Source organism: Dendropsophus ebraccatus, chromosome 5 (assembly GCF_027789765.1).
Source record: "Dendropsophus ebraccatus isolate aDenEbr1 chromosome 5, aDenEbr1.pat, whole genome shotgun sequence".
Classification (NCBI taxonomy): domain Eukaryota; kingdom Metazoa; phylum Chordata; class Amphibia; order Anura; family Hylidae; genus Dendropsophus; species Dendropsophus ebraccatus.
Genome location: NC_091458.1, coordinates 105,401,632 through 105,418,248, shown reverse-complemented (window position 1 = coordinate 105,418,248; position 16,617 = coordinate 105,401,632). Strand labels below are relative to the sequence as shown.

The 16,617-nt window shown below is 41.5% G+C and overlaps 1 protein-coding gene across 3 annotated transcripts in view; it reads right to left on the bottom strand.

The window, feature by feature from the left end:
* Positions 1-15,009, bottom strand: part of CDC16 (cell division cycle 16) — a 31,546-nt gene extending 16,537 nt beyond the window's left edge. The window contains exons 1-10 of one of the 3 annotated variants that reach the window (XM_069970901.1): positions 14,751-15,009; positions 13,939-13,993; positions 11,775-11,872; positions 8,848-8,886; positions 8,033-8,173; positions 7,434-7,593; positions 4,031-4,122; positions 2,044-2,177; positions 1,436-1,515; positions 1,273-1,322 (exon numbers count right to left, since the gene is read on the bottom strand). In XM_069970901.1, coding sequence (XP_069827002.1) covers positions 1,273-1,322; positions 1,436-1,515; positions 2,044-2,177; positions 4,031-4,122; positions 7,434-7,593; positions 8,033-8,173; positions 8,848-8,886; positions 11,775-11,872; positions 13,939-13,993; positions 14,751-14,798 — 897 coding nt within the window. In that variant the 5' untranslated portion in view covers positions 14,799-15,009. Of the gene's footprint in view, positions 1-1,272; positions 1,323-1,435; positions 1,516-2,043; positions 2,178-4,030; positions 4,123-7,433; positions 7,594-8,032; positions 8,174-8,847; positions 8,887-11,586; positions 11,610-11,774; positions 11,873-13,938; positions 13,994-14,585; positions 14,668-14,750 lie in introns of those variants that run through there. The other 2 variants (XM_069970903.1, XM_069970902.1) reach the window with 2 other exon arrangements.
* Positions 15,010-16,617: the final 1,608 nt, after the last annotated feature.

Below are 16,617 nucleotides of genomic sequence, written 5' to 3'. Positions count from 1 at the left end.
AGCGCAGGACACACAGCCAGGCGGAAGGGAGTCTGATATTAGCTCTATGAGGTACACAGGGAGCTGCTGTCTGTATATACATTGAGTACACTAACTAATATTGTACTAATTCTATTGTGGTAGTTAACCGCAACATGGCAATCCAACTCCTGGCAAAAGTTATGGAACCCCGCACTTAAAGGATGGTCACCCACCATTTAAAGTACAAGTACAAGTCTGTACTTCTCTTTTGGGCTTCCAAACACTGGAAAGCTAAGCACTGTAATGTTTAGAAACTCCATAAAGAATAAATGAAGCTCTAGCTAAGCATATGCAGTATGCTCCATTAATTCCTGGAACGGTTTTTATCTGTTACATGATCATTAGGGTCCCATCAGTCAGATCCCGATGAATAGCTTGTTATCCCCTTGGTATTGGGAATAACTGTGCACCCTGGGAATAACACTTCCTCTTACTGCAGCTTTTATGATGTGGCAAATGTTTAATTTTTCCAAGCCTTCTGAGAATCTCATCTTATAATCATCCTATAATTATATGAGGGCTTATTTATTGCAGGACAAGTTGTATGACACCAGTATGGGATATAAGTAACGAAACAGTGCTTTGGGGAACAATTTTCCGATCGCAGAACTGTGTAATGACATTTTCTGCAGGGCAAGATGCAGTTTTTCAATATTGCAGTGTATTATCTCCTGTCTGTGTAAGGATGACAGGTATGTTATTAGGCCCTACCTCCAGGAGAGCCTAGTAAGCATACTAAGATGGTAGACAATAGAGATCACTATTAGTCCCTTAGCTGCCATAGAAAGCCATCAGCTTCCAAAAAACCAGGTCTTGCAGGGACAGAATAGGGTGACAGAGAAAGACCAATACATAAATGCTGTGGTCAATGGCTATTAGATGTCATATATAAAATTTGTGTATTTTTGCTGTATTGTGTGTTTATTGTGTGTTTATATTGCCCCATCAGTTCTCCCTTTTAGAAAGTATTTGTCTATAGACCATGGTGACAACTCTGCTCCTCTGTCACTGTGCGGCGGCGCTGATCACAGAAAGTAGTGATCATTGGTCTCACAGCTTGCACTTCAGCTAAAAGGTGAATTTTAATACATACTGCCATGCAACATCTTCACATATAGCAATTTGTGAAAAGAAAGCCTTAAACAAAATGGTCACTTCACAGATGCAGGGCAGAATCAAATAATAAGAATGCAAGGGAAGAAGAATAGGGGTTATAGTACTGCACATAGTAAATTAAAGGGATATACTTACAGGATTATTAGGATATAAATCGACCAGTTTGTGGGAAAGATAGAAAAGTTCTGGAAATATAAAGCCATAATATTTAGAACACTAACTTCACCTAAAAAATAAACCACACTTACATAGCTAGTATGTGATTCACTGCCATTTGAGATAAAAAAAAAAAACTTACCATTTGCTTTGTTCAGCTCTACTAGAGTGCCTATATGTACGGGTAAACAGTTTGCATGGAAGGGATCTTTCTCCATTACTCTAAAATGCAAACATAATAAGCACAATAAGACAAGACAGGCTCTATAGGGTTATAATGGAGCCTCTCAGACTGAGCAGCAAGTTGGGGGAGTGAAGCACAAAGCCAAGTGTTTCCAACAGCTATAGCTAGAGTAGGGAGGGAGGGGAAAGGAAAGGGAAGGAAGAGAAGGAAAGGAAAGAAAGAACCTGACGATGTCACCATACACTGCACAGGACTGCAGCAGGCAATTATTGAAGCAGTGGAAGTGCAGGATCAGGGGCGAAACAAGAGTTTTTCCCCTCCCAATCCCTACTCTCTGGTAATTGGGAAACTTCTTATAACAATAACAAATTTTAGAACATAAGTTAGAAAGATAGCAGTAGCAGATCCTTGAAAACCTATGGATTTGTTAACATGTACATTTCAGAAGATAAGACTGAACTCGTATTTGAAAATGAAAACAAAAAAGTAGCGTAAACCAAATGATACCGCCACCTCTGGACACTCTTGGCCTCTGACCTTTGTAAAGCAGTAAAACATTTACTTACGCAGATGTAAGTTTATAGCACATCTTGAAGTCACAATTGTAGTAATGTCTTTCTGCTAAAGAAACTACGACATCCAGGTTATCCTGAAGCCCATCTACAGATTCTGGTATCACCGTTTCACTTGGCTTGTTGTACTGAAAGAAGCAAGTTTTTTTTTATTTATTCTTCATTGAAACATTTTTCCCTATCGATCATGCAAAAAACATGAAAACGATGTTTTTTTAAATATAGTTCAACAAAAGGAAAATTATATTTATTAAAAAAATGGGTTAACCAGTGCTACAAAAACATGGCCACTCTCTTCCAGAGACAGCACCAATTCTTGTCTCAAGTTCAGGTGTGGTTTGCAATTAAAGAGGATGTACCATCACAACAGTAATAAAGACATATGCATACCATCCTGTTGCCGCTGTTCTCTAGAATCCGATGATGTGGAGCATTTTTACATCCGTTGCTCGGTTGCTGTTAAATCCGCCGAAATATAAATATGCTAATTAGCAGTGCTGAAGCACAGGAAGCCGTCCCGGAGTCTATGATTCAAGCTCCTCTCCTCCCCCTTCTGTGATGCGCCGGCCGCACAGCCCTGCCTCCTGTCTTCCGCCCGGTGGCTTAGCATAGGAGAGCATATGCCAGCATGAGCAGAGGCCGTCACGGAGGGGGGGAGGAGAGGAGCTTGAATCACAGACATCGGGCCGGCTTCCTGTGCTTCAGCACTGCTAATTAGCATATTTATATTTCGGTGGATTTAACAGCAACCGAGCAACGGATTTGAAAATGCTCCACAGCATCGGATTCTAGAGAACAGCACCAACAGGATGGTATGCATATGCCTTTATTACTGTTTAATGGTACATCCTCTTTAAGCTCCAAGACAAGAGTGTTGCTGTCTCTACAAAAAAGTGGCCGTGTTTTTGAAGCGCTGGATAACCTCTTTAAGGAGTTTTCCTATAATCTTATAACACATCACAGAAATAGTAATCTCTTTGGGAGTTCAATTTATAAAACCCCCATAGTTTGTAAGACTGAAGATCACTGTCACCATCTGTGGGGGTCCCAGAGGTTGGACCCCCACTGACCATAAAGTTATGTCATATGCTAACATTATATAATTTTACAAAATAGAAACACTGTACTCCACAAGTGTCACATGAAACTAGCCATGCAGCACCCTCATACCATCCAGATTATCTACACACTAGGGCTAGGCCATATGGCAAAAAATATATATCTCAATTTTTCATTATTTTTTCAAAACATAGACAATTCTTAATTTAAATCTCAATTTATTTATTTTTTGCTAAATAAATGAAACATTTTTTCATTTTGCAGCGTTTGAGGCAGCAACTGTATTGTTGCACACAGCAACAGTGCCCCCATATAGTAGACAAGACTCCTCTGTGCCCCCATGTATGAATCTAAGCCCAATATGTGCCTCCAAATAATATTCATGTTGCTCTGTGCCCCCATATAGTAGACAGGCCCCATCTGTGCCCACCATATAGTGGACAAGCTCCCACTGTGTCCCCATATAGTTGTTAGGCCCTCTCTGTGCATCCATTTAGCTAGAGGTATAATAGATGAAGGGTGTAGTAGCAGTAACAGTAGCAGCAGTATAGCAGATGAGCGGTGTAGTAGTAGCAGCATTGCAGAAGAGGGGTGTAGTAGTAGTAGTAGATGAGTAGTGTAGTAGCAGCAGTATTGAAGGTGAGGGGTGTAGTAGAGGAATGTAGTAGAAGTAGCAGTATTGCAGATAAGGGGTACAGATGTAGTAGCAGCAGTATTGTAGGTGAGCTATTAAATAAAAAAATAAAAAAAAATCAGATTGCGAGCCCCTCTAAGGGCAAAATAATCGAACTAATTCAATTAATCATCCAGCCCCAATACACACCAAACAGAATCAATCTTTCTTTATATACAGCCATCTGCAGAGTGTCTTACAATCAGGAGGATTTTCTGATGGACACCACAGTGTAGGTACCCCACCTACCTTTTTTAGTTTGTTTTCAAACAGGAAACGGAGTAGTTCTTGATCTTCTTGACATTTCTTACTAAGAGGTAGAGAATCGAGAAGTTCTTTTTCTGTATAAAAAAATTAAAAAGACTTAATGGAGATCTGGAAATGTTGCCCTTAGTTATCAGACCTTAGAGGATTGCTAAAGCTAAGGGTCCATTTACACAGAAAGATTATCTGATTATCAGCCAAAGATTTGAAGCCAAAACAAGGAACAGACTATAAACAGAGATCAGGTCATAAAGGAAAGCCTGAGATTTCTCCTCTTTTTAAATCCATTCCTGGCTTTGGCTTCAAATCTTTGGCAGATAATCTGTCAGATAATCTTTCTGTGTAAATGGACCATAATGTAGAGATGTCTAAGGGTGCCTTCACACCTACCGGATCCACAGCGGATTTCACACTGCAGATTTGCAGCAAACCAGTCCCATTTATTTCTATAGAGCATGCTTTTAACTATCACGGTTATTCTAAGATTGTTTCTTCGTGACATATTCCTCTTTATGTTTGTGGTAGTGTGTTTTTGTAAAAACACATTTGCACAAAATTTATAAAATTTACATTTCTTCATTCAAAACTCTTTTTTCCTAAGAAAGATAGTCATGCCACATGAACTAATTATTAATGCAACATCTACAACATGTCTGCTTTATGGTGACGTCATTTGGTGAACGTCCTTTTACTTGTTAGGATGTTAGAGGGCTTTAAAATTTTGCAGCGATTTTTCTAATTATTATGAAAATTTCAGCTCTAATTTTATTAGGGACCAGTTCAGTTCTGAGGTGGATTTGTGGAGCCTGTATGTTCGTTACCCCCATAAATCCCTCCACTGTAAAAACTGCACCCCTAAAAGTATTCAAAGTAACATTTCATAAGTTTATTAACCCTTTAGGTGTTTCGCTGAAATTTAAGCAAGTTTGAGGGGAAATAAAAAATTTAAATTTTTTGGGCAGATATTCTATTTTAATTATTTTTTCCTCTTACAAAGCTAATACTTACTTAGAAATACCACTCACTATTGATTTCTCTTATTCCAGTGTTTCTAGAAATCCCCCATATGTGGCTGCAGTGCGTCACCTGACTCAACCACAGGCCTCAGACATGACAGAGACCTGGTGAATTTTGGGGCCTTTTTTTATATTTCAGGTTTTTTGTGTAAATATTTGTGTAAGACAAGTAGACGTTTCCATCGGTATCATTCTGGGGGACAAGTGACACCCTGATCATTTTTTTATTAAATTTTTCATGAGGTGGTATGAATAAAAAACACAATTTAGCAGCAGGTTTTTTTGTACGCTGTTTACTATACGCTACATATGACATGTTATCTTTATTCGTCAGGTCGATACGATTACAGCGATATCCACATTATATAGCTTTTGTTATAGTTTATGGCATTTATGCTATAAAAACTGTTTGTGTCTTGCATATTGTAAGAGTAGTAATATTTTTATTTTTTCACCAATGGAGTTATGTGTGGGCTTTTTTTTTTTGCGTCATAAGCTGACGCTTTTAGTGGTACACCTTTTGGGTACATGTGACGTTTTGATAGCTTTTACCTATATTTTTTATGGGGTAGGATTAACAAAATATTTTGATTAGGTTTATATAAAAAAAAAATTTGCAGTGTAATCGGGCGGGATAATTAATGTAACAGGTTAATAGATGGGGTCATTATGGACGCAGCGATACCAAATATATGTATCTCATTTATAGGAGATCATTTATAAAGGGGGATGGGGAATGTGTGTAACTATTTATTTAAATTTATTTTTTTTATTTATTTGTGTATGTATGTATTTGCGTGCACTTTCACTTTTGCAGTACCTCTATAATACATTACAGCACATGATCAGTGCTGCAATGTATTATAAAATGAATGAGCTGTCAGAACCTGACAGCTCATTCATTTGATCAGGTCCCTGCATCAGTTCAGGGTCTTGATCTCTCTCATCCATAGCAGCCCAGACAAAGGAAGCAGCGTCTGGGTTGCTATGGTAACCATCACACACCCCCGGAGTTGTGCGAACACTCCCGCGGCTCGTGGGTGGGTGAAGGGGGGGTCCGAGGGAGTGTATCTCCCTCCGGCTGCTCCATAGACACAGCGGTCGGCTGGACCGTGGTGTTTATGGGGTTAACTGCCGGGCAGGGGCAGCAGGAGGATGCTGTGTGACACAGCCTCCTCCTGCTTCCTGATCTCTGCTAGGGACAGAGGGGGGAGGCAGGGAGAGAATGACATTCCGGGAACGTCATTTTACATTAACTACTTGCAATACATGACGTTCCCAGAACGCCATTTTGCAGCAAGGGGTTAAAGGGTCACGGTCGTTAATTTTTTTTTTGCAGAAATCAATGGTTCCGGCGATTTTAAGAAACTTTGTAAATGGGTTTATTAGGCAAATATGCCATTATCTGCATTTAAAAAGACATTTCCCCAGGTCCCCCCCCTCCTCTCCTTTCTGTCATCCACTGTTTGTTATCAGGAAATCTCGATTGTTTTACATCAGTCGGATCCTGTCTGTGCTATGGAGAGGGATTAGTCAGAAGCAGAGAGGGAGACTACAGGGAGCTGCTGAAAGCCCCTATTCAGAGGTAAGTGCTGACTGTCAGAGGAGATAGCCGGTGATGTAGCTGTAAAAGAACTCTTTGTTGTCCTGTTTTGGTGCCTCATCTCTCCCCTCTCCATAGAAAACAATGAAGACAGGGGAGGAAGCTTCAAACTGCTTTTTCATGATAAAAATGCGTTTTTCGGCTAATAAACCCAATTACGAAGTTTCTTAAAATCGCCTGTACTATTGATTTCTGCAAAAAAAATTTAAATGACAGTGACACTTTAAATTGATGCAAAGGTGAATGGACATACAGACATTTCTGTGAAATCAATGCGCTTGCCTCCAAGACAACTCAACTAAGGTGAATGAAACAGATTTTCAGGTACAGAAACACATGCAACAAATCTGCTCCCTGTCAATTCACCCTAATTGTTTTTGTTCTGAAGTGATCTGGATGCTGCAGCTATACAATTTCTCATGTGATCACTAGGACTACATGAGCATTTTCAATGGTGATGGGTTAAAGCCCAGAACCACAGAAATTATATTTACGGTGCTTCTCGTGTTCCTTACCGGGGTTACAAACATCATGACATTTTACTATTGTGCCCCATCCATGCAATATAGACAGCGTACTGAAAGCTCTCCCAGATGACCTGCCCTACTTGCAACTGCCGTGAAGCACTTTGAATTTTTTATAAGTAAAGGATTTAAAGTCCTGGTGGACACAACTTATCTGATTTTCTCCTTTCTGTAGTGCTTGTATACTACATAAGACATACAATTACAGACTACATGTAGATACAAGAGACATGTGGACGGCTAACCTTCTTGAGCTGTCAGCATATGGTGTGCTGTTAAGAGGTCAAATGCTTCAAAGCAGTAAACATCAAACTTTAAGGCCTCTTTGTAGCTATATGTTGCCAGGGCACGGTTATCCAGAGCATCGTAGATCTTTCCACGTAAAAGGCAAATGGAGCTTTTTATCTGTAACAAAAAGCATTTAGAAGCATATAGATATCCCAAAATGCCAAATTACAGTAGCAGAAATAAATGTGAAAAAATATGGAAAACTACAGCTGCTCTGTTTACACTGCAGATATTCCACAGCAGAAAATGTACAACATCAAAACAAAAACAAAAAAAAAAAAGAATTAAAAATTCTAAGTTTCAGGAATTTCCTGCAATCTGCAAGGTATATGCCCTCTCCAGACCGCTCTATGCGCTGGATGCAGGCCCGGTGGTGTGTCGAATAAAAGAACTGCGCCACCGGGATTCTGGTGCTAGCGCTAATAAGGTACTGAAAAGAAAATTCCATAGTCCTGATGGTACATTCGCTTAAAAAAAAAAAAAAAAAAAAAAAAAACTGTACAAATTCATAATTATTTCAAAATATGATCAAAATACTACATAATTAAAACCTTACCGAAGACTGTGACATCTGCCATTCTCCAGACCCATCTTTTAATAATTTTTCATCCTTTGAACCCTTCTCAAACAGCTTTTTACTGATTGGTTCCTCCATGTCTAGGATATCTAGGGCTTGTTGGTACTCTTTTGCAGCATACTTAATAGAATGAAAAAAATAACATCATTAATATACAATATTATCATAGCGCAAACTATTATACACAAAACATGCTCAAAAACACCTTGAAATCAGTGTAGAATTCAATTTTTATTGAATACTGAGGTGGCTTTTATGCAATTTTGTTAATGCTTAAATACTGCCACATTGATAGCTTATCCTAAAGGTAAAGTTACATCCCAGAAAGTCTTTTTATGTAAAGTTTTACCTTTAGCAATTTTTGTCACTAGTCTATTTAGTGGGTACATTGACTGCAGGGAAACACTCTACATACTAAGATCGAGCAAATAATGCATTCCTACAGTAACCATATTCTAAAAATTCCCTAGAATTTATAATAATCTAACCTATTATAATCTGACCATATTACAGAAATTATTGTAGTGTAAAAAGAGTAGAAATCAGTCTCTATTGTGCAATGGATTATCAAAAAAATCTGAACTGAGAAGTAATTTAGAATATAAAATCTCACATTATATTGTAGCTTCCCAATAGAAATAAATGCAAAAATTTGAGTTTTTAAATTTATCATGTAAAAGCCATAAAACATAGGATCACTGCACCATTCTAGAGTTATACTGTCTGACCTACAGAGTGCACAGGACACTCACTTGCAGTCAGTAAGGGAGAACCAGTGTTTTGACACTACTTACATGACATCGAGCGGCAAGGTAACGACAAGCCTCATACGCCTGTTAAAGACAATGTACACTTAGGAGCAGAAAACAACGGACATTAGAAAGTATAATACTCTACTAGTTACCATAAAACTTGCATTGTATACTACAGGAGAAAAAAAATCTAACCTGGCAATCTAACCAAATATTATCGCTTGAAGGTTTTATTCTTTCACACACAAAGCAGTAGTTCAAGCTAATAAACAAAACAAGCCTTGTTTTTTTGTAAGTGTTAATATAATCATATCTACGCTAGTATCAGAATGGTTACGTTCCTAAAACCGGATGCTACACAAGACCACAGATTTACAACTTTGATTAAAAAAAAATTATATAGATTTATTTCCTGATGCTGCTATAGTGTCAGTATATAGGATTTTTGTACAGAGATTGTCATTATTTACATCAGCGCCTATCTCCAGTTTGGCCTAACGCCGAAACATACCTTTTTATATGTTACTGCCCATGGTGAGACACAAAAGACAGTGTGTAAGCCTTTCTCTCCCTTCTGAGACAGCGGATGGAAACAAGACCATATCTGCAACTTTGCAGCGTCTTTGTAATGCCAGGAGGGATAATCACAGTGAGTTCATTAGCAACTTGACCTCAGATTAACCCTCCCAGCATTACAAAGAAGCTACAAAGTTGCAGATAAAGCGTGCCAGGGACTTGTTTACATCAGCTGCCTGGAAAGGAGGGGGAGATGGAGAGAAAAGTTCACACACAGATTTTTGTGTTTTCAGCAGAAAGCAGCAGAGCTGGGAGAAGGAGGCTGAATAGATAATAAGTATGGGATGAACTGTGGGCAGCAACATCTGAAGATTTATGTTTGAGTGGAATACCCCTTTAAGCATCCATGTCTCTTTAAAAAAAAATTTTGACATGTCAAGTGTTTTTATTATCTGGGGTCCGAGTATCAAAGTCAGCGCTCGTTTGCTACTCGTTGCTCGCTGCCGTCGCTATTACACCTTGGGGGGGGCTGATCGCTAGATCGTCTGGGAAGCCCATAGCAGATAGCGGTGGTCTGCTGCCGCTGCTCCTATTCCCCGGGGCGACAGCAGCAGATTGCTGCTATCACGTCATTTGTCTTTCAACATGTCGAAAGACAAACGACAGCAACAATTGTCCGACATTGTTCATGTCGGCTGATCTTTGCCTTCTACTACACAGGACAATCATAGGCCGAATACAGCCGATAATCGTTCTGTGTGATAGGGCCTTAAAGGGTGTTTATTACTGCTGAGTGCAGCATATCAATTCATAAGGCAGCACCAAGCAGGTAGGTCAGTGCACTGAGAAGTAAACTGATGTCCTGAACACCCTAATTAGCCTATTAATAAAAAGTTTACCATTAGTGATACATTCTGAGACTGCTGCTGGTTGACCGCTTAGTGGTGATATGTTCTGAGACCACTGCAGAGACTTGGAAAGCTGGGTAACTGCTCAGTAATGATGGGGTCTGAGACCACTGCTGAGACTGGCAAAGCTAGGTGGCCACTTAGTCATATGTACTAAAACCACTGCTGAATCCGAGTTGTAGGTAAGTGATATTTTCTAGGAGAAGGCATGTTTATCTAGGCCATTGGTCTCCAAACTGCAGCCCTCCAGCTGTTACTACAATACTACATTTCCCGTCATGCCAGGACAGCCAAATCAAAAGCTTTAGCTGTCTTGGCATGGGCATGGCAGGAGTTGTGGTTTTGCAACACCTGGAAGGCCGCAGTTTGGAGACCCATGATCTAGGCCTATCAAGAGAACAAATGAGCTGTCATTCTGTCAATCTAATCCTTTACCTACTACTATAATGAGACTACCAAGCAGACAGGCTCCCATCAGTGACCCGGGAGCTGGAGAAGCAAGCTAGAGCGTGGGCAGGTAATGTATGAGCCTCTTCAAGCGCATAGGTTGTCTGTCTTGGTTTTTATTTCCCCTCTGAAATGATTCTCCTAATGCAGCCTACATTTCCCATGATGCCTCTGACTTTGCAGAGACACATAGGAGGTAGAGCCTCAATGCTGTAATTGTATTGTTAAATGCATTGGTGACCCAGAACGTCTGTCTCCTAACTCACACTATAGAGTCTCACAGGAAATACAGCACACAAAAGACACAGGCAATACGAGTCAAGAGTGTCTTATAACTCTGCAGGTAATCACTGTATGGATTCACCCACTATATTAATACCTTCCTGGTCCTATAGATAGGACAGTAGTGATCTGCACAACACCATTCCATAAATGAAGGTACATACAGACATAGTTGTGCGGGAATAGGAAGGGGCTCTGAGTGCGGCCGGGAGGAATCTGACTGTCTATGTAGTCCTGTAGTTTACAGATAGTAAGGACTGACCTTCTGTCTACACATTATGGCAACTCATTTTCTGATGTTACGAGTGCTGGTCACATGACCCAGAAATGTATGGATGCAGCTGAGCTAGAATTAAACAAATGACATGGCAGGAATACTAGAGGTAAGTGTGTATTATAGGGGCAAAACTAATAGAGCAAAAAATGCTAAACTGCATCCAGCACTCTGCAGTGATGTTCCTTAAGTGCTCATCAATGCAGAGCACCAGATCATAAGAAGGGCGGCCTCCAGGCTGATGGGTGCACTGAGGATAGTAGTACCACCCCCAGTGCGCAAACCGCCTCATTTACATATTGATCAAAGAAAATATTTAGAAAATGGAACTGAAGATGCAGATAAGAAATATACCTTTATTGTCAGCATTCTGTGCTCTATGGAAACAAAACTGCTGTTAGTTTCCCTTTAAGCTCAGGACCTCAGTGCAAGACTATGACATCATCTGTAATGTGTACAGATTCCACTAACTGTAATGAAGTCTCTAAAGAAAACTGTTCCCTGACTAGAAAAAATCTATCAACAGGATACATTAAACTTGCCTTATCCAGCTTCCTTGACCTCAAGGCATGTGAAGCCCTGTGATACTGAGCAGTCAGATACAAACATTGAGCAAGCCAATAAATATCTTGTGGTTCCTCTGCGAACAGAAAAAAAGACATAATTTTAATCAGAGCTTGCAAAATAAATTATGAATCTACCAGAAAATTCCAGATAATTGAACGCAAGGCCTGAAATATGAGCTGTAACACAGATCCAGTTAAAGGGATTATCCAGTGTTAGAAAAACATGGCTGCTTTCTGCAGAGACAACACGGCTTGTCTCCAATTTGGGTGCAGGTTTTGAAGCTCAGTTCTATTGAAGCGAATGGAGCTCAATTGTAAACCGCACCTGAACTGGAGCCAAGAATCGTGTTGTCTCCGGAAATAAGTGGCCATGGTTTTCTAGATAACCCCTTTAAATGTTGCTACTGAGAGTGGCACAAGGTCCAAGCAGGCAGCATGCAAAAACCCTAAAGCCATGTGTATATGGATGAAACTGCTACACTGACTTCTATGTCTGTATAGGCACAGCTGTAAGCTGCCTGAATGTCAATTCTTCTGAATATGACTGAGTCTATGGGATGGGCAGAACTTCAAGCCGAGGCCGGTTGGCTGAACGCGCTTGGAGTCTATGCCAGTATTCCATAGTGTGCAAACACCCTAACAGAAATTAACACTAGTAAAAGTTCCCTCTGTTTGTAATGAAGCTATAGAATATAGGGGTTTCACTTTACGTTTTTCATGATGTTCTAATTTATTGACTTGTATTTTCACTAAAGAGAATCTAGTGGGGCCCATCGCACACTACCTTACTTTCTAATCTACATACTGTCCTCAACTGCAGACAGTAGAGGATCCATTGATTTATGTACCCCCCACGCACACATCCATGTTTTTCACAAATCTGTGTTAGGCTGCATTCACACGTTTTGTGTTTCAAAAGGAGCGCAAACTGCTTCATTACAGTGCAGCGCATATCTATACAATTCCCCGCTCCCTGCATTGTATCAGAGATGCTGTCCGTGCAGGGGGTACTCCATTAAAGGCCTTCCACATCCGTGTTCCAGGTGAAACACAGAACGCGTGAGTGCAGCTTTGGGGGCCAAAATTTGTTCTGTAAAAAATTAGAACCTGCTGTTATTTGGATGTCACGCAAGTGTATTTTTTTTTTTTTTACTTTTTGCAATCTGTTTTGCAGTCTGCTTATACAATATGGTAGTGTGCAGGAGGGTTTTGGGCCTCCTGCACACATCTGTGTATGCCTCCATAGTGCAAGGTCTGTGATTGTGGGCAGCCCACGGATGAAGGATCATGCATCTGTGAGGCCTAAAGGCTCTTGGCACATGCACAGACCACAGCATACACAGTCGTGTGCATTACCCCATAGCCTTTAATGGGTTCTATACTCTCCAAAAATGCAGATCTGCAATTGCAGACTGCAAATTACAACAGTGTGCATGGGGCCTAGGTTTTAGGTGTCCTTCAGTGTTCCTTTGAGGTATTTGTCAAAGGATTTCCTTATGTATTACTTTGAAGTATACAGCCATGGATGCATCTATAGAGAATGCTCAATGGCATGGTGGAAATACTCTGCAGTATAGGTATGCAGCTTTTTTTTTTTTTTTTTTTTACATGTTTCCAACACACAGTTAATGTAGGGGATAAAGTAATGGGGACATTGCGTTTAGTTAACCATGGTTGGAAATACATGTCAGAGCATTACGTACAGTGGTGTCTGTTGTAAAGCTCATAAATGTTATAAGAGAGCCAATGAACAAAATAATCTATGGGAAACAGTCTGCAATATGTTTATCAAATTTGATCATCAAGGATAGGCGCACATTGATATTTTACAGGGTCCGGCAGCCTGCAGCTGAGCCAGACTTTGGATAGGGAGTTCCTAACTGGATTTCACACAACTATAAGCAAACATCAGGGAAGAAATGTTCTTGTTTGGTTTATAGAAAGATGGGTTTATTATATGACAACAGGGCATGTGCTTTACAAGAGGGAGACCGATAACAATGTAGCATCCAAATGTACCAGGAAGCACTGTAAAAAGGAACTGCACAGTGTAATTGTTAGTAAGGGTTAAAAAAAAATATGTATGTTTTAAAGTACATAGGCATTCTATTATTATTGGAATAATAACAAAGCTCCTTACCATGTGATAGTGAAGCAACCTTATCTGCCCAAAATAAGGCACTCTGGTACTGTTGCTGCAAGACACAAAATGATGTGACATGCTTACATGGAAAGATAGGGTCTCCAGGCTGCACATTTCATACAGGGTACAGAATGCACAATAAGAAATTCATAAATATACTTAAACAATTCTGTAATATTCAGGTGTTAGAGTTATTTCTGAGACTATATCCTGATGGTCGACCCTAGTCCTGACCTATGTGTGATCAGCCGTATGGAAGGGTCTTACCACTCAGTGCCCCAACACTGTGTATTCAGTCTCCCACCTGTGACCCCTGGTATAACAACTGTATTCCCACTGGCCGAGTTTACGTCTGCGTTGAAATCTGGACAAAGTAGTCATGTTATTGTGTTCAATACAATACCAAACACTAGACTGGAAACCTGATGGCCTCTATTATATCAAGGGCGACACCGGTGCCAAGCTGCCACCCATCTGCCGGCACCCTCCAGTGATCCCATCCTTGTAGGTATCAGACCTATAAAAGATTCCCAGTCTCCCCACGTAAACAATTCACTAGAGATCACTCAATGAATGCAGATTCCCATTGTTACAGATAAGTATAGTAGTGGTGGTCAGTACTATGGTCAGCACATCTCTCCAACCTGCCAGCTGTGCACCGGCACAATACAATACACATGGTGGCTGTCTGTACACACACATTCCCGTGCACACCCAGCACTCAGCCATTACAGGGGCTATCAGGGTCTGGCACACACTGGCATGAGCCTAGCCTCGTCACGTGATGAGCAGTGGTCACGTGCTCTTACCTGCTCTATATACTGCCGCACTCTCTTCCTCAGACGATCTAAGTTCATGGTTGCTGCGTTATCAGAGAGACAGCCAGGCGCGCGCACACGGTGGGCGAGCGCGCCTCTGACCTCCGCTGATGTGTGGGGGGCCCGCTGCTGATTTGGGTCAACTGTCCCCCCGATTTGCAGTCCGGGTGCCCCTCCTATCAGTCGGTGTTGAGCGGCATCAGCAGGACTGCATCAGGATGAGTGTTACAAGCATAATCCGCCGAGCGGAAACTAAGGCCCGATACGGACGTTCCGGGCTAACTTCTGCCTGCAGAGAGCTCCCACATGGGCGTGTGTTATGCTGTAGGCTGTGTATGTCCTGCGCCACAGAGGATTGCTGCTTATTGTGCTCTGTGATCGGACACAATTGCATTGTTTTATAGGGAATTACTGTCAGAAAGCCAAGGAGTCCCTTCTCATATATGTACAGATCTGATGACATTTACTAAAGGTTTATACCTACGCAAACAGGGTAATAGCATTGTTATTAATGAGCTGTACATTCATATGCTGTGGGTTCTATGATGTCCTGGCCCAGATATCAGCAGGTGGAAGTCCTAGACACTATATGGGCAGATGTACTGGGACACCTAGAAACTACTAGGATAGTGATGGGTAAAGGCCCTATTACACATTATCGGCTGTATTCGGCCAATATCGGCTGCCACGGCCGATAATTGCCTCGTGTAATAGAAGACAACAGTCAGCCGACAGCCATTGTGTGGTGCCCCCAGTAGTATATATAGACCCCTTTTGTGCTGCACCAGCAGTATAGACCCATTGTGTGCTGCACCAGTAGTATAGACCCATTGGGGGAGATTTATCAAACTGGTGTAAAGTGACCCTGGCTCTGTTGCCACTAGCAACCAATCAGATTCCACCTTTCATTTTTCAAACAGTCTGTGAGGAATAAAAGGTTTCACTTTACACCATGTTTGATAAGTCTCCCCCTTGGGTGCTGCCCCCAGCAGTATATCGATCCCTTTTGTGCTGCACCAGTAGTATAGACCCATTGTTTGCTGCCTCAGTACTATATACCCCTTGTGTGCTCCCCAGTAGTATAGGCCCCTTGTTTTCTCCCCCATTAGTATAGACCCCTTATGTGCTGCCCCAATAATATAGAACCCTTGTGTGCTCCCCCTGTTGTATATACCCTTGTGTGCTGACCTCTTGTGTGTTAGTCCCCCTAGTAGGCATCCTCCATAACCAACAAAAAAACAACATTTATACTCACCTGGGTCCCACTCGTCTCCTCCTCTCTGCAAGGGACAGCAGTAAGAAAGTACCCTCTTTTAAAGGGAACCATTCACCCCGTGGCCCCGGCAGAAACTGACATACAGTGACATAAAGGTCAATATACTTACCACATCGCTCCCGGTCCCGTCCCGGATCCCGTTGTTGACATGGAGAAATCGCTGATTCTTCTTCTCGCGCCCATTATGGTAATGAGCGCCGCCGGGCCCGAAGTCCAGCCTTCTCCCCGCCTCCGACACTTGATTGACGCCAGGTCTTCTTCCTCCTCTTCTTTCTTCTTGCCGGATCCCGCACAGGCGCCGTGACGGTCGTTTTCGGCGCATGCGCAGTTCACAATTGAAGCCGCTCCGCAGCTTCACTGTTTACTGCGCGTGCGCCGATTGTTTTGAGCACGTATCCTGTTTACCGTGCAGGCGCATAAGAGGTGACGAGACCATCGCAACGGCACCTGCGCGGGAATTCGGCTGAAGACTGAGGACGTCAAACAAGTTCCAGGAGGCGTGGATGGGCGGCGACGAGAAGAGGACCTCATGAATAAGTTGGACTCGTCCGTTGTTTCCTATGGACGTTGGACTCATCTCAG